Genomic DNA, 27,735 nt, shown 5'->3' on the forward strand with positions numbered 1-27,735 from the left:
CTGTAAATGCAGTGTGTCAGATCACATTCCTGTAAGGTGTGGTAGGATTTAGTTAGCCAACAAGTTTCTTCTTGTAGTACTACTGATCATAGCTTCTCATCTACACTTGATTTTAGCAGAGGTTTGAAAACGGTTTGGTGAAGGGAGAAGGACGACAAGGCGATCTGTTGCTGCAAATATGTCCATTTAGCTAAAATGTCTTTAAAAAATGTTGAAAAGTTCAGTAAGGCCGGTTTATTAAAATGTATATACGTATATTGTGGCGTCACGAGAGGCGCTACATTCCCAGGAGTTGGCTGTGTCCAGGGACAGCTATGCCCCATCTGCTGGTGGAGTCGGGAACCCCACCCCTCCATTCCCGCACACCTGAGACCGATCAACGTCTAATAACCTGAAGGGTTTTTAAGGGTCAGTGAGTGAGTGGAAAAAAGTGGGTTGGAGATACGAGCTGCAGGCTGGGCTCCCGGCGAAGGACCAGACCGCCGAAGACACTCATCTGAAGAAATACGGACGCGACGTTGTGTCGAGGGGTGGGGTTCCCGACTCCACCAGCAGATGGGGCCAAAGCTGTACCCTGCACGTCACTGGACGTAGAACAGGAGCTATCACCCTCATGTGACCAATCCTGCTTCAGAGAGAGGTTAGGACCTCCTACCTTATTATGCTACAAACACATAAATAAATAAATTTAAAAATATGGGAACAGAAATGTAGAAAAAGAAATACGACATGTATTTGTTTATTACCTGTTTGATTATCAACTTTTATTCATTTATGGATACATTAATTATTAATTTCCATATTTAATCATACATTTAGTCATTTTTTGTCCTCCATACACATACACCTCTACTAACAGAAAACATTCAAATCAACTTTGTGTCAAAAAGAAAACATAAAAAACAGCAATTCCCTTTTAACATTCTTACCCATGAACATTACATTTTCGCATGCACAAATGAAATATGTATATAACTCTGAATCCCATAACAATTCCACATGATTGTTAAAGGCTTTATGAAAAAGTTAAGAGGTTGCTGACACCAAGCCAGAGAAATGTTCATTGAATATTGTGAGAATGTCCTGGAGAATGTCAGCGAGGATTGCTGGTGCAGGCGAAGGCAGGACTCAGGTGCAGGATTCTTCCCGAAGTTAACCCAGGACCACAAGAGACATGAAAACTACCAAAATAAGACAAGCAGACCCAAACTGTGATAGAGAATTACTCTTGTCACATTGTGTCTCAGGACATATGAGTAAGAGCAAACTCTGATCTTTTGTGAGGGGGGTAGCGGGGTATACATGGTCGTGGCTGTTAAAATTAATTTTTACTCAACATTGGTGTAAAATTATTGAACAGAATGTTTATTATATGCTTGCAAGCCTGGAGCAGAGTTCCAGAGAATATACCAATTATGCCTCAAGGCTGCTCAAAGTTTGAATTCTACAGCTTTGAGTTATTTAGTCTAAGGTGACACAACATCTAACATCTGAGCCCCCCTCCTCAGGGAAGAAAGAGGCTGGATCAGCTCTCCACTGGTCACCTCCACACCGAAGGAAGCGCTAGCATTGTGATTTGATTGGGAAAGATGAGAACTTTACAACATGAATTCCTTGGGAAAATATCCAGATCTGAGTATGAAGCCAAAAAATAAGAAGAAGGTTGAAAGTCTGAAAAAACTAATAAACATTCCTTTCCCACCAGGACAAATATCTAGCCGCCCTTATGAGGACATATATAGGACAATATATGGTTGATCATATTCTTAATAATGGGAGGTTGTGGGTGGAGGTTATGTGGCAGGTGGTGGGCCAGGGTCATTTCCCAGGCATCAATCAGATGAACTTTCAGTCCTTTGAACATGGCTCTGAGCACCTTATCACGCTGCAGAGAATACCAGTCGCTGTTGGTAATTGTCTCGTAAAGTGTCAAAGCTTTGACACTTGCAGTCCGGATGATGACCAGCGTGCCTGGAGCCCTGTCCAGCAGCTGCACCACCGCCCTACGGATGCTCTGTAGCCTCCTGATGTAGATCTCAATGGGGAAAGTGCTGATGTGAGACCAGATGCCAACGACTACGACAGTGTTGGGGCCTCCAATTAAGTCATCTATCTCATTAGCAATGTAACAAAGCTCTCTAGTCGGGACGAGGCTGAAGCGGATAGGTGGACCGTGGCAACGGTACGTCACCAAGATGTTGTTTTCATAGTCCAAGGACATAAAAGGTCCAATTTGTCTCGGGCTGTGTAAGTCAAACTCCTTAAGACCTGAAAGTATGAAAGAGGAAACTTAAACTGCAGTGGGAAACAAAAACAAACAATTCCAGGAATCCCTGTGAATCAGCTACCTGGTAGAGCTGCGTTGAGGAATTCAAACCACTGCCTGATTGTGGAGTCTCCATACATGTGGACGACTTTGCCTTTCAGACACTGTGTGATGGTAGACCTGTTGAATTGGAATAGTGAGGTGCCTCCTAGTGCTCGCCAAACGCCCTGGTAGTAATAACCAGATGGTACAGATGTCCCAGAGCTTGTCTTCACCTTTAGTTGACCTGGGAGGAAAACAATAAGGCTTGAATTATCCCATAAATAAAGGTATAGAAGGTATTGTATGGACCTTTTATTGAATAGCCTTACTCTTGGGACTAGATATTTCGATATTTTCAGTTTTAAAATCTTGCTATACCTTCCTTTCTCGACAACACAGTAGCAGTGGAAGGTCCTGTAGCCTGAATGGATACTTTCATGTTCACACCACTGAAGAAGAAATCAAATAAAAGAAATCTGAAAAATACTACATCAAATTAAAAACAAAAGGTGGCAAACATTTAATGAGATTAACAACCAACAAAAGGTACACCCTTTAAATATATTTCAATCAGGAGAAACGTCTTGAATTTAACTATTAGATTAGTTCACAAGTATAGATTCTTTGGAGCTTGAACTCCATCCTGCTGTGATTTTGGCAGCAATTTGCCTTCAAGGTGGGCAGTTTGTGGCCCAAACCTAAAACGAGTTTGACACCTCTGCTTTATAGCAATAAACTGGATAATTCTACTGGAGGGCATAATAAAACATAAATTATTAACAGAGAAAACTACACAATGTTAAAAATTACAGTCAAGTAGTTTTGTATGCATATCTTTAGGGTCAACGTAAACTCAGAATGTCACAAACTTGCATCTTTGTTCTCTTACCTGTGGAATAGCTTCTCCTCATGGACCTTGAGGTTTTGTTTGAATCCTCCCTTGAAGTGGTTGATCCTGGTATCACAGCTCAGGTTCTTTGGCTTGTAACAGAACCAAGGCTCGCCTGTACGAAGGTCAGTGTAGTTACACACCGGCTGTTGGGTTGGCCGCAGGCAGACGTTACAGATGGTGGTTTCAGAGAGAGAGCCTGAGCGGAAGAGGCTCTTGAAGTAAATCCTATCCGGCTGTTCTCTGTTCAGCCTGTCCAGCACTGAGACGGCTTCACTAGAATGAACCAGAGTCACCTGATTGGAGAGAGAACCAGAGAACTGCAAATCTGTAATTTGGGTTTAGGACGACATTGCTTCCCAATATACTGATATTTATTATTATCTCAATGTCAACTTGTACAACAACCACAACATAAAAACTGCAATATTGAATGAGAGTATCAGTAGAAAAGTTCAAGACAAAAAAATAATTAACTTTTGTTGGTGCCTTTTGTGTACAATTGATGCTTTGCTAAGCCCTGCCCTCGCCTGCTAAAATATACCATAGTGCATTCCTTGAGGAATTATTATTGAATGGTCGCTTTGTTCATTGTAAAGCAATTTAAATCTAAACTGACAACATGTTTTACAAATAACAGTATGAGAGTGAACAGCAGATCAGCTAGCAATCTGACATGGAAGCCCTCTTCTTGTAAAGACCCCACCGTTTATCACATACAAACCAAACATTTTAGAAACATATATCTGTGGCTAATGAGTATTAGCATTATAACATGTTTAAAAATGACAAGCTCCTAATACACAAAACCAACCTAAAATGGGAAAAATCCAACAATATACAATGAGAGCCAGACACTTGTCAGACCCTGTGTTAGCAGATGAAACGCTATGATTGGCCAGTCTGCATTTCCGGGACATGAATCAGTGAAGGAACAATTCAATATCTGGTTTGTTCAAGAACATTCTGTAAATACTTTCCCTTACTTATTAAAATCCAAGAAGCTATTGCTAGTACTTGAGTACTACTGTATACTGATATTAACAAACATGTCTATCTTAATGTACTTTAATATTTGTTAATGTATTGCCATTAATATGGTTATCCCGATTTTCAACAATATTACATGTGCTATAATTTGCTTCTGTCATGCAGCAGCAAAGACGAGAAGGTTTCAAAAACTTTTCTTTGGTATGTTTTCACCTGAAAATAAGAATATATGTGTATTTGTTATCTTTGAAAAAGTCACTCATTTTTACATCGGGAGCGTTCTCTACTCAATTAGTTTGCAAACTCCCTGAATGGATAAACCAAATATTAGATCTAGTGAGAATCTTTAGCATTTTGCTGATGGCTGTATTTGTCAGACACGCTTGGAAAAGGAGGGGTTAGCAGAAGGGTTTTCACCTGGTTGCAATGTGCAACTTTATAACAAGAAGACTCTAAATCTTACACCAAAACCGTTTAAAGTAATAGTTTTTTGCATTACCTCAATCTGTGCGTCTCCTTCCCAGAGCAAAGAGAACACAGCAGAGTAGCTCCCATTCAGATGATCCACAACTTGACCAGCCACACCTGCTTCAAGCGTCCGGTTGTGCAGACGGGCGGTCAGGAAGTCCCCCCCAGACTTCTTGGGACGACCTTGGAAGTCAAAGGTTTGTATCATAACCTCCAGCTGGTCCCCTACATGCCACTGCCCACCTTTCCTCCCTGGGAGGATGGTGAAGGTGCTGTGGGCTGGATCAGTGGTCTGCTCCAAGGAAACAGGAGATGGTAAAAGTGGAGTTTCAGGCCAAGCAATGGAGTCTAGTATGAGGCGTTCCTCCAAGGCGTCCTGGGGGGACCGTGGCTCGAAGGTGCAGAAGCTGCGATTAACGATATGATGAGGGGAGAGTCTTGGCATGATGATGGGGGAGTTGACTTTATGCTGAAACTGTCAGAGGGTTGAGAGAGAAGATGTTAAAGATACATAAAAAACTGAACTGAAACAAAAGGTCACGAGTCAAGAAAGCGATTGTTAAACTGAAAGGTTAGATTGATGTTTTGGGATTTTCAAACAGAGATACAACTTTGACAGATGCAAAAAATGGAGAAGATAAAAACTTTTCCAAAAATGTAAAGCACTTTGAAATATTTCATCGACAAAGTCCACTCTGCAAACCATCCCATTAAAAGCAAGTTTTTACCTGTAAAGTATCCATGTGATATAGCACAAAGATTAAGGCAATGACAGCCAGAAAAAGGAAGATGGCAGGGTTCAACCTTCTCACACAGAATGCTGTCTTCATGGTCATTTATTAGTCTTGCCATTCACCTTTGGCATTGCACTTCCTCCTTAACTGTATTAAGACATAAAAAAGACATAAAAAAGGAAATGGGTAATTGATGCTTTGTTATGCTGGAGAATATTACTTAGGATTGAATTCAGTTGGGAAATTCTTTATTTGACTTTCAATTTTGAATCTTTCAGCGTGAGGGTGCCGCCCTGTTGTAATTGAAGGGTAAATAAACACTGAGGATTCTTCCTGGCAACACAAAAGAGCCTGGAAGGGAGGGGGGGGGCTCCCTGTTATAATAGAAGAAATGAAAAACACACTGATGCTACTTCCTGGCTCCTCAAAAGAGCTGCCACACATAAGAGCCAGGAAGGGTGGACCTCCCTGTTATAATGAAAGAGGAAATGCTGGCTGTACTTCCTGGCTCTTCAAAGAAAAAGCAGTACACTTATTACATGTACAGCTTAACCCTGTATAAACATAAGAGGACACCAAGGTTGCAGATGAGTGTTAACAGACATCTGCATGAACTTGGATTTAATGACGTTAATGAACTGATACCAGTTCCTCCCTCCCTGCACCCCCTGTGAAACACAAGGCCTGATGAAGTTAGATTAATTTAGTTAAACATTTAGATAACGCAGTATGGACTTGAAACTAGGGTTATCACAATACCAAAATTATGACTTTGACTCAATACCTGCATAAATATTACGATACACGATACTTACGATACGATACCACAAATACGATACTGGGATATTTATCTATGATTGTAATAAATAAAACATATGTATGGTTCCCTTTTTACCAGCTTGTTCTTGCCCAGCTTTTTGAACACTTAACAAATGACTTTCTTATTAGTATTAGTCCACAGCAAGATATGAATGAAAACGACATGGTAAAATCATAGCATTGACTATACACGGCTATGTAGGCCTATTGTGCTTATCTGACTATATGACTACATAGTTATTTCCATAAAGTAGGAATTACGTAATTTTACAGATGTGTGTTTGAGGTGGAAAAAAACTGGGTTTTAAAAGTTGGACACATAATTAAAGGGCAAATTCTTAACTTTATTGAAAAATGACAATGAAAATTGCATCTAGTGTGTATTATTTGGTACAATTCTGTGTGCATGCTGACCCCATGATCACATAGGCCCACGTGAGTGAAATTGTAGGTCATTTTGCATGTATATATTTCGGCTGGACTATTCAGTAACTTAATTGCTGTCTTCCTTGGATGTGTGGCGTGACTGCGTGTGAAAACATGGAAAGGCGTGTATCACACAAGGAAATCATGAGAGTTGGCAGCCCTGTAGCTGTGTTTGCTTGACAACAACTTTCCTAACAGTCAAACATCAAGCAAGTGCAACGCAAAACAAAGCAGACGTCCTCTTTTACCCGGACATTCACTCTTTCCGAATACTTTGTACCCAAAGTAATTCCAGATCTCACTTCTGCCATATTTACTTTCAACAAGCCGAGGACAGTCGGCAACCGCTCCTTCACATGAGGACATGTCTCCCTGAGATAACTGTGAGTAACGGCTATCTGTTGCATGTGGGAGAGTTGGGCAGCCCCCCCCCATGCAGTCAGTGCATGCAGGCACCGGACAGAGAGCGCTCTGGTTACGTGCTTTTTTTAATGAAGTACCGGTACTAAAAATATTCTAAATCCCTGTTTTAGTACATGCTTGTCCAAATGACAAGTGACTTAAATCGTCAATGTTGTTAATGTCAAGCCATTCACTTCAGATAAGCTTTCTATATATAATTTTACCATTTTACATTTTTCACCTAGTAACCTAGATAGTAGCTTGTTTTATTGTTTTTTTATTGCATTTTATGCTTGTTTTATTGCTTATCTGCTTGTGCTATATAAGTGTCAAACAAATTTTGCCAATAATTGGTATTCTATCTTAATGTACAATCAGCTCTATATATTCACTCCACACAATATGTTGTCTGGATTGTATTTTTGATAATGTAAATAGTAGACACACATTTATGTGAATAAATGTGTAATGGTGATAAGGGGTCTTAGGGAATGCTAATATTATTTTATATTTTAAAATGTCCAGTTGCACTCCATAAACTCTCAAAAGCAGAGACTCTCACCTCCTGAGGAGTTAGTCCCCCAGGTTCACCTCTCTCTGAACCTAAGTATTTATTTATTATAGTTATTGGTGGTGGTAATAGTTTTAGTAGAAGTAGCTGTCTATCAATGTATATTAATAAAGCTATAATAATCTGTAGTGATTATGTAAATACACTCAAAATATGAGCTCACACTTCCATTTGTTGTAAACAACTTTTAACCTCATTCCTGATCGTTTTATCATTTAAATAACTTCACTGATTTGGTTATTCACTGTGCTTAACTACAGCGGCAGGTGAAGAGACATGTAGGATCACACCTGGCACAGCAGAGCATGCAGCAGGTATGGCTATTTAATCATCTTTATTTAACTTTACACAAAACAATGATTTATTTACACCTAAATGGTTGAATAATTGTTTACTCCATTAAACATCACTGATCTTGTAAAAAGAAAAAATGGTTTTATGACTCACAATATCACTGTTAAATCTCAACATATGAACAAGATTGTATTGCTGTTTGACATAATGTATCTGTATTTAAAGATGTCAATTTTATGTATTTGTCTTCAGGTGAAGGAGCAAAAGACACAACCTGTCCTGATTCTACACTGCAGCCTTATATATATTTTAAATGGAATTTGTATTTATTTGGCAGGGACAGCGTAGAATCAATAAACGAGGGACACATAAAGCCAGATTACGAATTAATTTGTTGTTGGTGTTTGTAAAGTTCCAAAGTCACTAAAAATTAAAATGTTCTAAGACCATTATATTGCCTGTAGTACATTCATCAAATATAAATGTACAGTAATACAACATAATGTATATCAGAATGATGGCATGGAATGGATATGGTTCAAATGAGCTAGAGTCGGCCCTGGTTACACCACACCTGTCCACACCAGCCTATTACCTGCTTTAAAAAAATGACGTGAAAGGGTATTAATTTGGACCTCCCCAATGTCTAAAACATTAATATGGCCTTACTGACAGAATGGAACCAAAAACAACGAGCGACGAAACAGTGGAGGAGATTGAACCGCATGCAGAGGAAGAGGTTGTCGACGGCGGAAGCCATACACAACCTGTGCAAAGATACACACAACTTGAAAACCGAGCTTAAAAAGGACATAAAGAACTTCAAACATGACTTCACAAACGTTAAAACGGGACTCCAACAACTTTAAGATGCACATTGTGTCCATGTGTCGCCACAGAGCTCAGCGACCACGCGACACGTTTAACAAAAGCAGATGAACGAATAGAGGAAACAGAAGCCGCGACCCAAGAGTTGAAGGAAGCGCTGCTGCACTGCCTCAAACAGCAGAGTCTGCTCCGGGTCAAGCTGACGGATCTGCAAGCACGCTCGTGTCGGAACAACTCTCCCGTTGCTCAACGCTGTTATACCGGACACCAGCTGGGAACTGAAACTCACTTACCACACACGCCGCTAAAGAGGTACCTGATGTAAATGCCTAAACACCTCCACCCGCCAACTTGTTTTGTTCTCAACAAAAGCTAAAAAATGGATGGTACCGTTAGAAAGTCGAAATTATTATTCAATATATGCGCATGCGCATTCTCCTTCCAGTTGATAGTTGACATCGCTACGGTCACAGAGCGGTGTCGTTTTCACTGATGAGCTATTCAACCGGGAAGTCCAATATTTTACCAACTTTACCGAATTGTAAAAGTTTTACGGACACTTGCCAAAGGTCCTGACCTCATAACAAACTGAGAGGGACATGGACGTCTGACGTCCAGTGGTCCACTTTCTAAATATATATATAGGATATATATATGTATATATTTTCAGTATTTCCGAGTCCGAGATAAATTCAAATTATTTCCGGGTGGTATGTATTCCGTTACAGTCGTGATTAGTAAGAATTGTAGTAACAATTGAAAAGTTATCTTTTTATTGGACCAGTGTTGGCCGCTCCAACTCTGCCCATACGTGCGCGATTTGCAGTCAGGGCGTGACGGAGGGGATTGCTGCAAGCTGCAAGGTTTCTGTGAGACTCGCTAAAGCCTAGGCCCTTTCTCAATATGCGTTCTTGTGTGGACTTTTGTTCTCGTGAAACGTCATCAGTCGCAGCCCGAGTACTGTTCCAATTCTAAAGTCCGCATCTGGCCGAGAACGGTCATAATACCCAGATGTGACATCGAGCAGGCTCGTCTGTTCTTGTGAGAGGCAAATATCCCAGAATGCATTTCGCCTCAGCCACAAGCAACAAAGTAAACACAACTGCATGTCGAAGTTTATAAATACTACTATATTATATATTCAGCCGTCGTAACAATTTGCTCCGTGGATGTCGGAGATGTGAGGCGTAGTTAACGGACTGTCAGACCCCCCAGCACTGGTCACTGGACACCAGCTGGGAACAGAAACTCACTTACCACACACGCCACTAAAGTGGTACCTGATATAAATGCCTAAACACCTCCACCCGCCAACTTCATTTTGTTCTCAACGAAAGCTAAAAAATGGATGGTACCGTTAGAAAGTCGAAATTATTATTCAATATATGCCCATGCGCAGGCTCCTTCCAGCTGGTAGCTGGTAATCACTACGGTCATTACATTACATGTCGTTTCGGTCACAGAACGGTGTCGTTTGTGCTTTAACACCGTCTCGCTCAGAGGTGTCAATATGGAATGCCGTTTTATTCCAAATTAAATGAATGAATAAATACATAAACAAATGAAATATGCATTTGAAATACATCGTGAAATAAATAAATGAGGCAATAAATATTAAATAAATGTAATCATTTCTTGGTACTCTTATTTCATAAGTACACATTTATTTATTTCATGGTACTTTTATTTCATAATGGCACTTTTATTTATTTCAAGAGACTTTTATTTCATAATGGCACTTTTATTTCACAATGGCTTAGCCAGCCTCTTTTTTGCACACGGCTCTGTTGTCTGTTCTGAATGTGAGAAATAGCCACGCCCCCCTGATTTGCATATATGAACGTGAAATGGAGTGCCATTATGAAATAAAAGCTTACTCTCACACTTTCATACATACTATTGAGAACTTCTCATGCACACTACTGAGACACTCGTGCCATCTCACTAGTGTGCGTGAGAGCATTTCACTATACAACGTAAGAGCATTTCACTATACAACCTGAGAGCATTTCACTATACAACGTGAGAGCTTTTCACTATATAACCTGAGAGCATTTCACTATACAACGTGAGAGCATTTCACTATACAACCTGAGAGCATTTCACTATACAACGTGAGAGCATTTCACTAGCATACGGGAGGCATCTCAGTTACACCGGAAGGCGGAAACAAAGTAGTGAAAAAGCACCAACCATAGCCAGGTAACAAAATACAGAACCGCTATGAAACAAGGGCAACTTACAGCACATGAAAATCTAAACCAAGACAAAAGTAAGTTGAATTATTTTTGTTGTGTTGTTTAGGATAACTGGCATTCCATAGTGACGGTAGTTATGCAGTTTTCACACCAGGCGTACCATTCTCAACATTTGAATATTTTTTGTTGTAGGAATTAAACATACTGTACATCTTTAAGTTGTTCTTTTTGTACACACTTACCCCTCTGCTGTTCTCTCTTAAGTTTTGCCCAGTTGAAGTGAGTTTTATTTTCATAATGTTATATTGATTTTAATGAATACAAATTAATCAAATGTGTTGTCCTTGTTAAGGGCTGTTGACATCTGTGACCACTGTGACTAAGTGTGTAACTTGTAAGTTTCCAGTGAGCAATTTATCCATTGAAGAAACGTTTAAAATACGTCTATGTTTAGACACGTTTTTAATGTGATTTTAATATTGGTGGTAAACGTACAAATGTGGACATCATTTCTTTCTTAACCTATACAATAATGCTATAGCACAAAGTAGAGGACGAGATTTTACCGTTTCAAAAATCACGTTGAAATCTGGTCTAAACATAGACGTTTTTTCAATGTCTACGATTAGACGTGGAAAAAACTCAACAATGACGCGACAGGGGACAACAGGCACACAGGGCTTAAATGTACTGGGGAGGTGCAGGTGATTGGACACAGGTGGAAACAATCAGGCAATCACAGGACAAGGCAGGAAGTGAAGCCAACCCAGGGAACCAAGAGACATGAAACTACAAAATAAAACAGGAAAAAGACGCAAACCGTGACACTTTGTATATATGGAGATTGTAAATTCCTTTTAGGGGAATTTGTGATGTGATCTGATTATTGATGTAGTCTGAGCATTTGGTGATAAAAGAAACTTGCTGTAAATTCTGAGATAACCTTAACATGTGTTCAAATACACAGTCTGCACCCCCAAAACACAAACATCTAACCATGCTTTTGAGGACATATATAAGACAACAGACAGTTTATCATATTCTTAATGATGGGAGGTGGTGGGTGGATGTTGTGCGGCAGGTGGTGGGCCAGGGTCATTTCCCAGGCATCGATCAGATGAACTTTCAGTCCTTTGAACATGGCTTTGAGCACCTTATCACACTGCAGTGAATACCAGTCGCTGTTGGTTAGGGACACTTGAAGGCTCAAAGCTCTGGGGTTTGCAGTCCGGATGATGACCAGCGTGCCGGGATTTGTGTCCAGCAGCTGCACCACCGCCCTACGGATGCTCTGTAGCCTCCTGATGTAGATCTCCATGGGGAAAGTGCCAAAGTGAGCCCAGATGCTGAGGACTACGATGTTGTTGGGGCCTGCGTTCAAGTCATCTAGCTCATTAGCAATGTAACGAAGCTCTGCTCTTGGGATAGTGGTCCAATGAAGAGGAGGACCGTGGCAGCGGTACCTCACCAAGATGTTGTTCCCATTGTCCAAAGACATAAAAGGTCCAACGTATCTGGGGTTGTGTAAGTCAAATTCCTTAAGACCTGAAAGTATGAGATGGGTAAAATATTAAACTGCAGTCAAAACTAAATTTTATTATATCAAACAATCTCTGAAAACGCTTTGAATCAACTACCTGGTAATACTGCGTTGAGAAATTCAAACCACTGCCTCACTGTGGAGTCTCCATACATGTGGACTGCTTTGCCTTTCAGACACTTAGTGATGGCAGACGTGTTGAATTGAGATACTGTGGTGCCTCCCAGTGCTCGCCACACACCCTGGTAGTAATAACCAGATGGTAGAGATGTCACAGAGCTGCTCTTCACCTTCAGCTGACCTGAGAGGAACATAATAAGGCTTGGGTTATCCCATTAAAAAAAAAACTACGGTTGAAAGGTTGAAGGTATGAACCTTTTCATCGACAATCCTTATACTGAGGGATTAGATGTATTTCTAACTAAAAGATAACTAAAAGATAGCTATTGGTATGAGTTAAAATATCTATACCATCCTCTTCTGGCAACACAGTGACGTCGGAAGGTCCTGTAGCCTGAATGGAGACTTTCAGGTTAACACCACTGAAAAAGAAAGCAAAAATAAATAATTATACGTCTGAAACATAGTACATCAGTTCAAATAAAAGTAAAGGTGACAAACATTTGAAATTATTCAAATACATATCAATCACTAAAACAAAAGCTTGAAAGATGATTCAACATTGTATGAGTTATGCTGCTTTTATCAAGATTTTTATATATTCCTTTATTGTATTTTATTTAGGGCTGTCAAAAATAGCGCGTTAACGCCGTTAATTAGCTGTTTGTTGTTAATTACGTCAATTTTTTGGACGCATTTCACGCATGCGCAGTGTGACAAAGGATTCAGGTCAGGAAAGTGCCTCCTCCTCTAGGGAATGGGCTTCATCCTATACAACACATTACTGCCACCTGTAGGCATATGTCAGGCCGTCAGGTTCAGCAAGTCGTTTGCGCCAGAGACCCGCCCTCCCGGAACAGAGAAGAAAAAAAGCTCCGCCCAGCAGAGCTTTGCTAAGAAAAATAAATAAAGACCAGCGCTGAGGTAGAGGAAAGACCATCGGAGAGACCCGTAATACTGTTCTGAAACATGCGGAGGAAGAGAAGCCAATGCGACCTAAATCCTCCCAGGTATGGGAATATTTCACACTGAAATGGGGGGTGCTAGCGGATTTCTTTGCAGCGCAAGTCGTTCTAATCGCCGCGCTCGACTTCAAGATGTAACCTTTATTATTGTTCGGTCTGAAACGGCGCGCCCAGTGACGGGTGGTGCAGCAATATTGTTGTTCGGGTGGAAATCGGGAGAAAGGTCGGTCCGGGAGATTTTCGGGAGGGGCTTTGAAACATCGGGAGGGTTGACATGTCTGGTCATGTCTGGTCATCGCAGCCCTGGACCATCAGGAGCACAAACTCACAGCAGAGTGGGATAAACTGCAAAGGCTCGAGACCCTTCTAGAGCCATGCAGGGAAATCAGTCTGTAACTTATCAAATATTATTGCTTTGATTATTTGATAATAATCTGTGCATTATTTTTTGGATTATTTAAAAAAAAAATCAAATATCAACAACATGTATTCATGTAAAAAATAATAATGATGATAATAATGATAATTATGTATCTGTGTCCTGTTATTTATCTTTAGTATGCATTTCAGAAAGAAAAAATGGTTAGGATTCAGGTGTGATTAATCATGATTAATCCACTGAAAATTCTGATTAATTTGATTAAAATGTTTAATCATTTGACAGCCCTAATTTTATTGTGTGATTACATTCTGCGACTACATTTCCATCTACTTAATCTTTATCGCCTTCACTTTTCCTCTTTTGTCTCACAACCAGGTTCTCACCTTGGTAACCTCTGCCTGTCCAGTGGCTGCATGCATCCATTCAAAACATTGGTACTTGCGTAGCGTGCGGCCAACAGATCAGCAGCAGATCCTCCTTTGAGCAGTGGCAAGTCACTGGCAATCTTCAGTAAATCAGTGGCAAGTCACAACGGCAAGCTGAGTGGGTGGAGCTACATTTTTCCAGAACGGCTGTTGTTTGTACGACAAATCAGCTGCGAAAATCTGTTTTGATTTAGTTGATTTGATTTTAGCAATTGCCACAAACTTGCCATTGCTTACCATTGCCATAAGGAGGATCTCATTGTCTCTCCAGATCAGGGCCCTATTCTTCGTACGCGATTGAATTAAGTCGATCAAATGTTTCATTAGCCAGCTCAAATTAACGAGATAATTCATTACATTACATGTAGTTCAGCTGAGGAGGCGTGCGGATGGGCGGCGGGGGAGTGGGCAGTGAGGCTGCTCCCGCTGCTAACCGGGGAGCGCAGACAGGCGCCATGGGGCTACCCCCGGCGGCCCGTCGGGACTACACGGCGGTGCGAAAGGCCATAGTCGACCGGCTGGGGCTACTACCGGGGGGCCGGGCTGGGGCCGGAAGACCGGCCGTTCGCCTACGGGAAGGGACTTTGGGACGCTGCCACCAGGTGAATGGGGTGGAAAACCGCGGCGGAGGTCCTGGAAACGGTGGTGCTGGAACAATTTGTGGAGGGGCTCCCGGGCCAGACGGCGGCGTGGGTCCGGTACCACCGACGCTGGAGGCAGCCACCACCCTAGCCGAGGACCACCTGTCGGTGCACCTCAGCGGGCGGGGCGGCCGGGAGGGCGCGCCACCTGCGACTCAACCAGCAGCAGCGCCGCGGGGAGGGAGCCCGCAGCGGACCGCGGGGCGGCCCATACCGGCCCCACGGCAGCCGCCGACAGCCCTACACCAGGACCCCCGACCGCAGCAAGCCCCGGCACCCTTCCTGACCCACCCGGAGGTTCTCAAACACCAGGGCAGGAGTGCTGGCGGCCCGGCAACCTGCGGAGAGAGTGCCCGCTGATGGAGGTGGGGCAGGTGATCCGGGTTGCCGGCGATCCAGCACCCTCCCGCGGCCCGGGGGCGACGTACCGCGTTCCGGTAAGAATCCAGGGGGGTACACGCCAGGCGATGGTGGATTGGGGCTGTTCGCAGTCCATGATACACCAGGGGGTGACGGTAAGGCCACGACCCTAGAGACTAGGGCTGGGCGATATAGACCAAAAGTCATATCCCGGTATATTTTGGCTGGATATCAATATACGGTATATTTCCCGATATTTTCTCCACATTAAAAGGGAAGAAAACCTGAACGCAAATGTCAAAGCAAAGTCAAAGCCAAATATAACACGTCATCAGTCGTTTAATTGAAACCAGCTATTTCAGTAAGGAGTTGCAAAATCAAATAAATTAAAATGAATAAATAATAAATTAAACTAGAAAATGCATTTCCTGCTGAAAATGCGTTGGAATGCAAGCTGAAAATAATTTGAAAAAGTTAAAGTACAGAAATGAAACAAGCTGAATTTATTCTAAACATTGCTGAAAGAATAGAAAAAGGTGAAATACATTTAAAAATTGCTGAAAATACAGAAATGAGAAAAGCTGAAATGAACTTGAAAGAATTGGAAAAAACAGAAATGGGGGGTGTGGGATGTGGGGTTCTCTGTGTGTGTCTTCTTGTATTTACTTTTTAGCTTGTAGAATAGATGTCCGCTTGTAGGACAGATGGCGTGACCGGATCGGTCCTTATAAGGCAGACAATGTGAATGGTGGAAGAGAGAGCACAGGAAAAATGAAGATAAAATATTATCTGAGATAACACACCTGCGACCGAAGGGAGAGCCAGTTTGAACCCATTTTCAGGGCAAGGCCGAAGGCTGCAGGAGAGAGTACCAGACACTCATTGTTCGGGGAAGGCATGTTACAGAAGGATGAACTGGGTTGAACCAACGTTCAAGGGCACCAGAGGGATTAAAACAGGTCCGTGTCAGAAGGCAGACGGACTTTGGAAGGGATTTGCTTGCGATGCGTATTTCATTGTCTCCAGATATATCTGCGGAGAATTGCTCATGTACAACTTTTTCTCTTCTAAATAAATGTTAAACTTTTTAACTAATTTCCTGTAGTGGATTCTTCTATCAACCAACTCGGGTGGATAAGGAATATCCTAACAGGGGAGCTTCAATGAATTTGACAAAATACAGAACTAATAAAAGCTGAAATTATTAAACATTCCTGAAAGAATAGAAAAAGCTGAAATACATAAATGAGAAAAGCTGAAATGAACTTGAAACAATTGCAAAAAAACGGAAATGGGAGAACAAGCTGTTTTTTGTAATGAAATTGTTAAGACTTGTGGCAACATTTTAAAGTTTAAATGGTGTCTCTAGCTGAAAGATTGAAAAAGCTGAAAAAGTTGAAAGTTGAACAAGTTTTGAGAGGATTTGAAAATTTAATCCATTGGAAACCATGTTAAAAAGTTTGATGATTTTAATTTATATTAATTCAATTATAAGAGCTAAAAAGCTGAAAAGTCATAGCACACCTCTCCTGAAGGAGCTGAACATTTTAATATTTGAATGGTCTTAATAGCTGAAAGTGTGAAGGAGTTGAAACGTGCGGCGGAAGAAATAGAAGAATAAGTTGATTAAAGAAAAGAAGAACAATACTTGGAATGCTTGAAGCATTCCAACTAATAAGGCGGAATAAAGAAAAGAAGAACAATACTTGGAATGCTTGAAGCATTCGAACTAATTAAAAGAACAATACTTGGAATGCTTGAAGCATTCCAACTAATTAAACATTAGCGAGCCGGTCAAGGCTCTGCCTGACTTCAGGGTACAGTGCTTCTCTTGCAAAGTAGTTGCGACTGGGAAGCTCATATCTTGGGTCAATCGTTTTCAGGAGCATTTTGAATCCGACTTGTTCAACAGTTGCAACAGGAACTTTAGCAATGTGATAGGACACCGCTTTCGTTATAGTACACCACTTGCCACTTTTCTTTTCATAAGGCACACTGCGGGAAAATGAGGTTTGCAGTGAGCTTTGTTTCGGGGCTGGAGCTTGTTCGGGTTGTTTCTGGCGCACGGCTTCTGCAGCGCGCAGTTTCACACACTCTTTGTATAGCAGTTTGAGCCGTTGTTTTAGGGGGGGGGGGGCAGCGCACAATAAGCAGCGCCAGCCTCACTGCTCATTTTAACAGATACGTCACAACTTCACAACAACCGGGAGTTTTTCGCGCGTCATTGATTTAGCAGGCTGTGATTGGTAATCGGGACTGGAACTGTCTTGGCCGGGACAAATCAAAATTGACCATAATTCGAGATGTCCCGGGTAATACGGGACGGTTGGCAACCCTACTGTGACCTGTTTATGGCACTCCCTACATATAACGTTGTTTTGTTGCTCATCGAATACTTTAAATCCAAACCTTCTCCAAATTACTGAGCCACTGCTTTTTTTTTAACGAACCAAGTCCTCCTCCGCACGCTGCGCAGACGTTGTTGCTTCCTCCATGTTTGTTGACGTGTGTGTCCCTGCCCCTCCCCCCTCTGCGCGTGAACGAGGATGGGCGGGGCGAGGGCGAGAAGCAGTGCAGAGCGCTCTGGGTCGGCAGCTTGCTTTCAGAGCGCAGATTGAAATATATCGATGTATGCGAAATTGTCCAATTCCATATCCCATTAAAAAATATATCGATATATTCGTTTATACCGATATATTGCCCAGCCCTTCTATAGACTACCCGAACACAAAAGAAAAGTGGTCCAGGAGGAATTAACAGCTATGTTGGAGATGGGGGTAATAGAAGAGTCCAACAGTGCGTGGTGCAGCCCCATCGTTCTGGTGGCCAAGAAGGATGGGACTGTGCGACAAAGCGAAAACAGCTTTCTCCACTCTGTATGGTTTGTACCAATTTACCATGCTTCCCTTTGGCTTGTTTGGTGCCCCGGCCACATTCCAGCGGCTCATGGACAAGGTGCTGCGGCCGCATACCTGGATGATGTTATTATCCACAGCACCACCTGGGCGGAGCATGTGCAGCGGGTGGACGCGGTGCTGGGGTCATTGAGGCGGGCCGGGCTCACTGCCAACCCGGGGAAGTGTGCAGTTGGACCGAGGTAGGTAAGGTATTTGCGTACCACTTGGGGGGGGGGGGCAGGTGCATCCTCAGGTAGACAAGACAGCGGCAATTGCAGCCTACCCGCGCCCCATGACAAAAAAGGAGGTGAGGCGGTTATTGGGGCTGGCAGGTTACTACATACGGTTCATCGCCGGTTTTGCGAACTTCACTAGCCCCTTGACCGACCTGACCCGGAAAGGTGCGTCAGATCCGGTCCAGTGGTCGGAGCAGTGCCAGCGGGAGTTTGAGAAGGTAAAACAGACTCTCTGTGGGGAGCCGCTCCTCCACACACCCAACTTTTCTCTCCCTGTTGTTTGCAGACCGACACGTCGGACAGGGGGCTGGGGGCCGTTTTGTCCCAGGAGGTGGAAGCCCAAAGAGTGTCTAATTTAGGATAGTGAATGAAATAATAGTGAAATGAATAGATACATATTAGGATATTTGTACTTAATGTGATCATGTATCCGATATGTGTACATTATATGTAATACATATATATATATATATGTGTGTTGCGTGTGGCCATGACATCACTCTGTTCACTCATACAATCATTGTCTCTCTTATCTTGTCTCTCTTCCTACCCAGACTGGCACACCTGCAGCTGGTTCCCCAAGTAATCACCTGTGACAGCAAGCTGCTACATAAAGGAGTCAGGCTCAGTGTGCTACTGGAAAAAGACAGACCAAACAACAGCGCTCACAAAGCACATTCACTTAGCCTTTTGTTTCGTTTGGCCTGAGGAGCAACTTCAGTTGACATGGTGTAACACCGGTATGACCGGTATGTGAGAATTTCCTACTGTAAGGAAATCTTATACCGGTATACCATGCAGCACTACTTCATGAAATGCATCATCCAATGACATCTCCAAGCAAAAATAAATTATTTATTGTAAAAATCTTTCAAAATAAGTATATAAAAACATGCCCAAAGAGTGTCTAATTTAGGCAAATGAATAGATACATATTAGGATATTTGTACTTAATGTAATTATGTATCCGATATGTGTACATATATATATATATATATATGTGTGTGTGTGTTGCGTGTGGCCATGACATCACTCTGTTCACTCATACAATCATTGTCTCTCTTATCTTGTCTCTCTTCCCACCCAGACTGGCACACCTGCAGCTGGTTCCCCAAGTAATCACCTGTGACAGCAAGCTGCTACATAAAGGAGTCAGGCTCAGTGTGCTGGTGGAAAGAGACAGATGAGACAACAGCGCTCACAAAGCACATTCACTTAGCCTTTTGTTTCGTTTGGCCTGAAGAGCAACTTCAGTTGACATGGTGTAACACCGGTATGACCGGTATGTGAGAATTTCCTACTGTAAGGAAATCTTATACCGGTATACCATGCAGCACTACTTCATAAAATGCATCATCCAATGACATCTCCAAGCAAAAATAAATTATTTATTATAAAAATCTTTCAAAATAAGTATATAAAAACAAGCCCAAAGAGTGTCTAATTTAGGCAAATGAATAGATACATATTAGGATATTTGTACTTAATGTGATCATGTATCCGATATGTGTACATTATATGTAATACATATATATATATGTGTGTTGCGTGTGGCCATGACATCACTCTGTTCACTCATACAATCATTGTCTCTCTTATCTTGTCTCTCTTCCTACCCAGACTGGCACACCTGCAGCTGGTTCCCCAAGTAATCACCTGTGACAGCAAGCTGCTACATAAAGGAGTCAGGCTCAGTGTGCTGGTGGAAAGAGACAGACCAGACAACAGCGCTCACAATGCACATTCACTTAGCCTTTTGGTTCGTTTGGCCTGGAGATTGGCCGGTAGTCAAACTTTTCGTTCGGCATCTCTAGGTCCCTTTCATTTCTGGGCTTCTTTTTTTTGTGTAAGGTACACGCTGAAGTGTGCTTAATCATTTTTGCTGCTTTGCACTTGTTGTTACCACTTCAATTACTTTCCGCAGGGAACAATTGGTAAATAAAATCATTACCCCTGAGATTGGTTGTTATGTCCTTCTTATGTTGGGGTTTCTAATTCAAGCCTTTTTCATCATTTTTGTATAGTTTTGAGACTGCAACAGTATGTGAGGATGACTGTATAGAACGAGGAGATTTATGTGTGTGAATCTGTGGGAGAATCAGCATGTATGTATTATTCATAATTAGAAGTTTGATAAATTGAAGCAGTTAAACATGGAACATCCAGAGTATTAAGCGTAAATTAAACAGAACTTTAAGAACAGCGCGACATGTAGCGGCTTTCTGGATTCTCTCTGCATCGCAAGACTGTACAAGCATGTACAGTATAAGAGACCATGTGTGAGACTGTCTTTCAGTCAATGCTCAAATGCAGCGTGTGGTGTTCACCACATAAGTTTACAGGTTGAGAAGGTCTTCTAAATAAACAATTCCTTGTCGCCAGCATCAATAGCGCTCGTACCCTACTTTTTGCTGTTGTAGTTTCTAAATGGTGGGATGAGCTCCCCGATGACATCAGGACCTCTTGGCTGAGGGCACTTATTGTAAGTTGATTTGGATAAAACCATCAGCTAAAGGAAAAATGCAAATGTATGCATCTGAGTTGTGCCAAGGTACAGTAGCTTACTAACGCTAGTGCCATTGGCCAAACATACCGTTCAGAGCAACAAAATTGAGCTGCTAAGGAGTGACGAGAGAATAGCGAGTTACGGGCAGTTTAAAACAGAATACAAAAGTATTTTCATAACAAGTTACAGGAACAATAAACAGGAACAAACGCGACCAACCGCATGATTCCCCTTAGCAGAGATAGTAAAACTTCCAAATGTTGAAATGGAGAGTGCACTAGTGTTTGTATTATATTTAACTCTTGAATAACTATAGGGTCAATGTTAATTCCTGAGGTCACGAACATCTAAGCTTCTCATGATTCTCTGTTCACTCACCTCTGAAAGAGCTTCTCCTCCTCGGCTGGCAGGTTATGTTTGAATGCTAACTTGAAGTGGTTGATCCTGGTATCACAGCTCAGGCTCTTTGGCTTGTAGCAGAACCAAGGTTCGCCTGTTCGGAGGTCAGTGTGGTTACACACAGGCTGTTGGGTTGGCCGGAGGCAGACGTTACAGATGGTGGTTTCAGAGAGTGAGCCTGAGCGGTAGAGGCTCTTGAAGTAACTCCTGTCAGGCTGTTCTCTGTTCAGCCTGTTTAGCACAGTGACAGCTTCGCCAGGGTGAACCAGAGTCACCTGATTGGAAAGAGAACCAGAGACCCAAATAGAAATCTACAATTCATGGCTAGAAGTGAAATATTGATTTTGTATCAAGTGAAAATGTCTAGTCAGTTACAAATGGACTTTTACAAAACAAGCTGAATATTGACAGTACAAAAAGTGTACATTAACAGGCATACCAACAGTAAATTAGGGAGCAGAAAGAAGCCTCGTGTGAACCAATGGTCATATGAGACTGGACGAGGGAACTTTTCTATTTGGCAAAATATTAAACAATCCATACCGTATTGTGTGCTTTGCGCCGCAGCGGGAGGGGTGGTGAAATGCGGCGTTATCTACAGACACTTCAATCAGTCCAGCGGTAATGATGTCGCTACCGGTTGAGACGTTTATTGATGTGTTCCTCGCCATGCTAATGGTGTTTTTTGCCTCATTAAGCCACATGGCGTGGGCAGGTATTGTTGCGTCTGGGGTTACCTGTGCTGGTTGCACTGTGGCTTCGGGTAATGATTTGCTTTTTTTGCGTCCTGTTGATGTAACGTTTCAGCTTCTGTTAAAAACGCCTGGGGAGCTCATCAACTCGGTAATATTTTGTCTTTATTTCCACCCGCATGTCAATGACAAGTTACCACATCGACGTGCGAGTCCTTTTTCGCGTTGTGCCATTACGTCCGTGAGAGCTTTCATCTCTTCAGTATTACATGGTGCTCCAAACACAGTAAGTAGAGGGAGGTGTTTGGCTTGATTAGTTGAAAAATGAAATACATGAATAGATAATAGAAATAATCAATAGTTCTACCACGGGATCATGAGGCTTTGTGTAGTAATCATGAAAGGCAGGAGCCATATACACTTTAACGTAAATAAGCCTTTTAAGAAAACAAAACATGTATTCATGTTATAAGAATACACCAATCACCAGCCATAGATGAGAATAATTTAGAAAAACTCTTAACTCAACAAGCTTTTTCTAACATGGTTGACTCGTAGTTCCTGTGCTTTATGGACGCCGTATTCCTGAGACAACGTGATTGATGTCGACATACAAACGGCCTCTCACAAAGTACACAACTTGACTTTCTGGCTCGACTGGCCCCGGAGCGGAGACACCGCCAATAGAAAATAAAGCTTCAGCCAAAACAATCGACATGCCAGAGAGTTCAGACGCTGCCCGAGACTTTACGAGCCTTTTTGACACATTTATTGCTTTGATTTAATTGTCATGTGGTCAGTGACGGTTGTGTATCAACACGGCATTACAGTGTTACGGACCTGCAGAACTCAACGTGTGACCCTTATGGATTCAGAGGTCTAGAGGTTTAGAGAGGTTTGCACAAAGGACGGTTGTTGATATAATTATTTATTTTGACATCTTTTGACTTATTATGTTATTATATACAGTTATTAAATTCTTTCATTTTCACTCTCGAGCCAGTTGAATGTTTTTGACTCAGCGTCTCAGCCAAGGCAAGGGTAAAAGGTAGCATTCCTTGATCCTTGAAGTTCAAAACTCTACACCATTAAGGAAGATATTCTACGACACAAAGTGCTTCTGCAGAAGACTTGCTTTTCAAAGAATTATCTCTCTCTTTGAATTGTATTTGTTATCATTTCATTTTAACCACTGCTTTAACGTAAAAGTTGTTTGCATTACCTCAACACGTGCGTCTCCTTCCCAGAGCAAAGAGAACACAGCAGAGTAGCTCCCATTCAGATGATCCACAACTTGACCAGCCACACCTGCTTCAAGCTTCAGGTTGTGCAGACGGGCGGTCAGGAAGTCCCCCCCAGACTTCTTGGGACGACCTTTGAAGTCAAAGGTTTGTATCATAACCTCCAGCTGGTCCCCTACATGCCACTGCCCCCCTTTCCTCCCTGGGAGGATGGTGAAGGTGCTGTGGGCTGGATCAGTTGTCTGCTCCAAGGAAACAGGAGATGGTAAAAGTGGAGTTTCAGGCCAAGCAATGGAGTCTAGTATGAGGCGTTCCTCCAAGGCGTCCTGGGGGGACCGTGGCTGGAAGGTGCAGAATCTGTGATTAACGATATGATGAGGGGAAACTCTTGGCATGATGATGGAGGAGTTGAGTTCAGGCTGAAACTGACAGGGGGTTGAGAGAGAAGATGTTAAAGATACATAAAAAACTGAACTGAAACAAAAGGTCACGAGTCAAGAAAGCGATTGTTAAACTGAAAGATTAGATTGATGTTTTGGGATTTTCAAACAGAGATACAACTATGAGAGATGCAAAAAATGGAGAAGATAAAAACTTTTCCAAAAATGTAAAGCACTTTGAAATATTTCATCGACAAAGTCCACTCTGCAAACCATCCCATTAAAAGCAAGTTATTACCTGTAAAATATCCATGTGATATAGCACAAAGATTAAGGCAATGACAGCCAGAAAAAGGAAGATGGCAGGGTTCAACCTTCTCACACAGAATGTTGTCTTCATGGTCATTAATTAGGCCTTCACCTCCAGCATAGCACTTTCTCCTTAACTGTATTAAAAAAAGACATTAAAAAAAAGGAAATGGGTAATTGAGGGTTTGTTATGCTTGTTATGACTTTGACTCAATACCTGCGCTCTGGTTACGTGCTTTTTTTAATGAAGTACCGGTAATAAAAATATTCTAAATCCCTGTTTTAGTACCTGCTTGTCCAAATGACAAGTGACTTAAATCGTCAATGTTGTTAATGTCAAGCCATTCACTTCAGATAAGCTTTCTATACATCATTTTACCATTTTACATTTTTCACCTAGTAACCTAGATAGTAGCTTGTTTTATTGTTTTTTTATTGCATTTTATGCTTGTTTTATTGCTTATCTGCTTGTGCTATATAAGTGTCAAACAAATTTTGCCAATAATTGGTATTCTATCTTAATGTACAATCAGCTCTATATATTCACTCCACACAATATGTTGTCTGGATTGTATTTTTGATAATGTAAATAGTAGACACACATTTATGTGAATAAATGTGTAATGGTGATAAGGGGTCTTAGGGAATGCTAATATTATTTTATATTTTAAAATGTCCAGTTGCACTCCAGAAACTCTCAAAAGCAGAGACTCTCACCTCCTGAGGAGTTAGTCCCCCAGGTTCACCTCTCTCTGAACCTAAGTATTTATTTATTATAGTTATTGGTGGTGGTAATAGTTTTAGTAGAAGTAGCCGTCTATCAATGTATATTAATAAAGCTATAATAATCTGTAGTGATTATGTAAATACACTCAAAATATGAGCTCACACTTCCATTTGTTGTAAACAACTTTTAACCTCATTCCTGATCGTTTTATCATTTAAATAACTTCACTGATTTGGTTATTCACTGTGCTTAACTACAGCGGCAGGTGAAGAGACATGTAGGATCACACCTGGCACAGCAGAGCATGCAGCAGGTATGGCTATTTAATCATCTTTATTTAACTTTACACAAAACAATGATTTATTTACACCTAAATGGTTGAATAATGGTTTACTCCATTAAACATCACTGATCTTGTAAAAAGAAAAAATGGTTTTATGACTCACAATATCACTGTTAAATCTCAACATATGAACAAGATTGTATTGCTGTTTGACATAATGTATCTGTATTTAAAGATGTCAATTTTATGTATTTGTCTTCAGGTAAGGAGCAAAAGACACAACCTGTCCTGATTCTACACTGCAGCCTAATATGTATTTTAAATGGCATTTGTATTTATTTGGCAGGGACAGCGTAGAATCAATAAACGAGGGACACATAAAGCGAGATTACTAATTCATTTGTTGTTGGTGTTTGTAAAGTTCCAAAGTCACTACAAATTAAAATGTTCTAAGACCATTGTATTGCCTGTAGTACATTCATCAAATATAAATGTACAGTAATACAACATAATGTATATCAGAATGATGGCATGGAATGGATATGGTTCAAATGAGCTAGTCGGCCCTGGTTACACCACACCTGTCCACACCAGCCTATTACCTGCTTTAAAAAAATGACGTGAAAGGGTATTAATTTGGACCTCCCCAATGTCTAAAACATTAATATGGCCTTACTGACAGAATGGAACCAAAAACAACGAGCGACGAAACAGTGGAGGAGATTGAACCGCATGCAGAGGAAGAGGTTGTCGACGGCGGAAGCCATACACAACCTGTGCAAAGATACACACAACTTGAAAACCGAGCTTAAAAAGGACATAAAGAACTTTCACAAACGTTAAAACAGGACTCCAACAACTTTAACGAATAGAAGAAACAGAAACCGCGACCAAGAGTTGAAGGAAGCGCTGCTGCACTGCCTCAAACAGCAGAGTCTGCTCCGGGTCAAGCTGGCGGATCTGCAAGCACGCTCGTGTCGGAACAATTCCCGTATATAAGGGATTAAAGAAGGTAGTGTTGGAAGCTCAACGCTGTTATACAGGACACCAGCTGGGAACAGAAACTCACTTACCACACACGCCGCTAAAGTGGTACCTCATGTAAATGCCTAAACACCTTCACCCGCCAACTTTATTTTGTTCTCAACGAAAGCTAAAAAAAGGATGTTAGCGTCACAAAGTCGAAATTATTTTTCAAGAGATGCGCATGCGCAGGCTCCTTCCAGCTGGCATTTGACATCACTACGTTCAAAGGGCGGGGTCGTTTTCGCTGATGAGCTATTCAACCGGATCTGTGAATACTTTGCCAACTTTACGGAACTGTAAAAGTTTCACGCACACTTGCCAAAACTTCACACTATGGGGTGTGAGGGACACCCCATAGTGTGAGTGTCGGCTGAGTTGACCGCAGTCTAGAGCTGCCGAAGTGGGAACCGCAAGCCCTTGTATTTCCAAAAAACCCTCAATATGTGTCAAAATAGAATCTGCAGATAACCCATGTTGATCGATTTGATCCGCTAATGCTAGCATGCTATCTCGGAGCCCACCGATGTCTTCCATTATGTCAACACTCTCACGTCCCTTAGCCAGCCTTTTTGCACATGGCTCTGTTGTCTGTTCTGAATGTGATAGATAGCCACGCCCCCTGATTTGCATTTAAGAACGTGAAATGAAATACTGTGTCATTATGCACTACCGTGTATTTATTCATTTATTTATTATGAAATACAGTGTCATTATGCATTACACAATACACAAGGGAGGTGCAGGTGATTGGACACAGGTGCAAACAATCAGACAATCACAGGACAAGGCAGGAAGTGAAGCTAACCCAGATACACACGAGACATGAAACTACAAAATAAGACAGGAAGAGGACCCAAACCGTGACAGTAAAAGGTATATTTCTTTTCTTTTTTTTGTTATCTGTTATCCGATCTGTGATTCTGATCCATAATACGATCCCAACCGAGAGTTTCAATACCGGGTGCATGTAAAAAAATATAATGAGCCTATTATAGGACAGCAAAGAGTCGCGATCTCGTCGAGTGCTTTTCTCTCAGTGAGGGAGGAACGAGCCGCTTGGCAGATGCCGATTGAAGTGTGCGAGTTGGGATGTAGGGTTTCACCATGTCCTGGATGTAGACTGGTCCCGATCCATTCACAGCATGGTACGTCAGTACCAATGTTTTGAACTGGATGCGGGCAGCTACTGGTAACCAATGAAGTGAACGGAGAAGCGGTGTGGGAGTATTTCAGAAGGTTGAAGACCAGTCGAGCTGCTGCATTCTGGATGAGCTGCAGTGGTCGTATGGCGGTACCTGGGAGAACCGCCAGCCGAGAGTTGCAGTAGTCAAGGCGGGAGATGACAAGCACCTGAATCAGTACCTGTGCCGCCTTCTGAGTGAGAAGGGGTCTTCATCTTTGTGCTACATCACATGAACGATCTGGAGGTGATAACTTAAGCTTTAGTGGGATCTTGTGAAGGGTGGACCCTGTTTTAACTCAGTACAGTAATAGTCAGGTTACTGGATATTTTCAAATGCAATGCAGTCTAAAGTAATTTTCCATATTGCAATTTAATGAAGTTACATTATTTTTATGACTCTCAATCCTGAACCTTGACTATGTGAAAGCAGCCCTTCCGCCAGTTAAAGAATAAAGCTGCATTTTATTTTAGAGACCAAACCTCCATGCGTTACAAC

The 27,735-nt window shown here is 41.8% G+C and overlaps 2 protein-coding genes across 3 annotated transcripts; both read right to left on the reverse strand.

Annotated features, from left to right (window-relative positions):
* Window positions 1-750: 750 nt before the first annotated feature.
* On the reverse strand, window positions 751-10,123 carry LOC119211030 (NXPE family member 3-like). Of its 2 annotated transcripts, XM_062560367.1 has the most exons (8): window positions 10,031-10,123; window positions 9,023-9,066; window positions 5,384-5,536; window positions 4,687-5,130; window positions 3,198-3,493; window positions 2,687-2,757; window positions 2,349-2,552; window positions 751-2,268 (listed from the first exon to the last, which is right to left on the reverse strand). In XM_062560367.1, exons 3-8 carry the CDS (start codon window positions 5,489-5,491, stop codon window positions 1,715-1,717), a joined length of 1,677 nt encoding a protein of 558 aa, XP_062416351.1. In that variant the 5' UTR covers window positions 5,492-5,536; window positions 9,023-9,066; window positions 10,031-10,123; the 3' UTR covers window positions 751-1,714. The 2 variants fall into 2 exon arrangements, with proteins under 2 accessions (XP_062416351.1, XP_062416350.1); XM_062560366.1 differs by lacking the exon at window positions 10,031-10,123 and having other exon boundaries at window positions 9,023-9,154.
* Window positions 10,124-10,386: 263 nt separating this feature from the next.
* LOC119211031 (NXPE family member 3-like) lies at window positions 10,387-26,221 on the reverse strand. The gene is made up of 7 exons (XM_062560368.1): window positions 26,104-26,221; window positions 24,010-24,157; window positions 23,313-23,756; window positions 21,378-21,673; window positions 12,939-13,009; window positions 12,565-12,768; window positions 10,387-12,472 (listed from the first exon to the last, which is right to left on the reverse strand). The coding sequence occupies exons 2-7, from the start codon at window positions 24,115-24,117 to the stop codon at window positions 11,919-11,921; spliced, it is 1,677 nt and encodes a 558-aa protein (XP_062416352.1). The 5' UTR covers window positions 24,118-24,157; window positions 26,104-26,221; the 3' UTR covers window positions 10,387-11,918.
* Window positions 26,222-27,735: the final 1,514 nt, after the last annotated feature.

The sequence above is a fragment of the Pungitius pungitius genome, chromosome 2, assembly GCF_949316345.1.
Source record: "Pungitius pungitius chromosome 2, fPunPun2.1, whole genome shotgun sequence".
In the NCBI taxonomy this organism is placed as follows: Eukaryota; Metazoa; Chordata; class Actinopteri; order Perciformes; family Gasterosteidae; genus Pungitius; species Pungitius pungitius.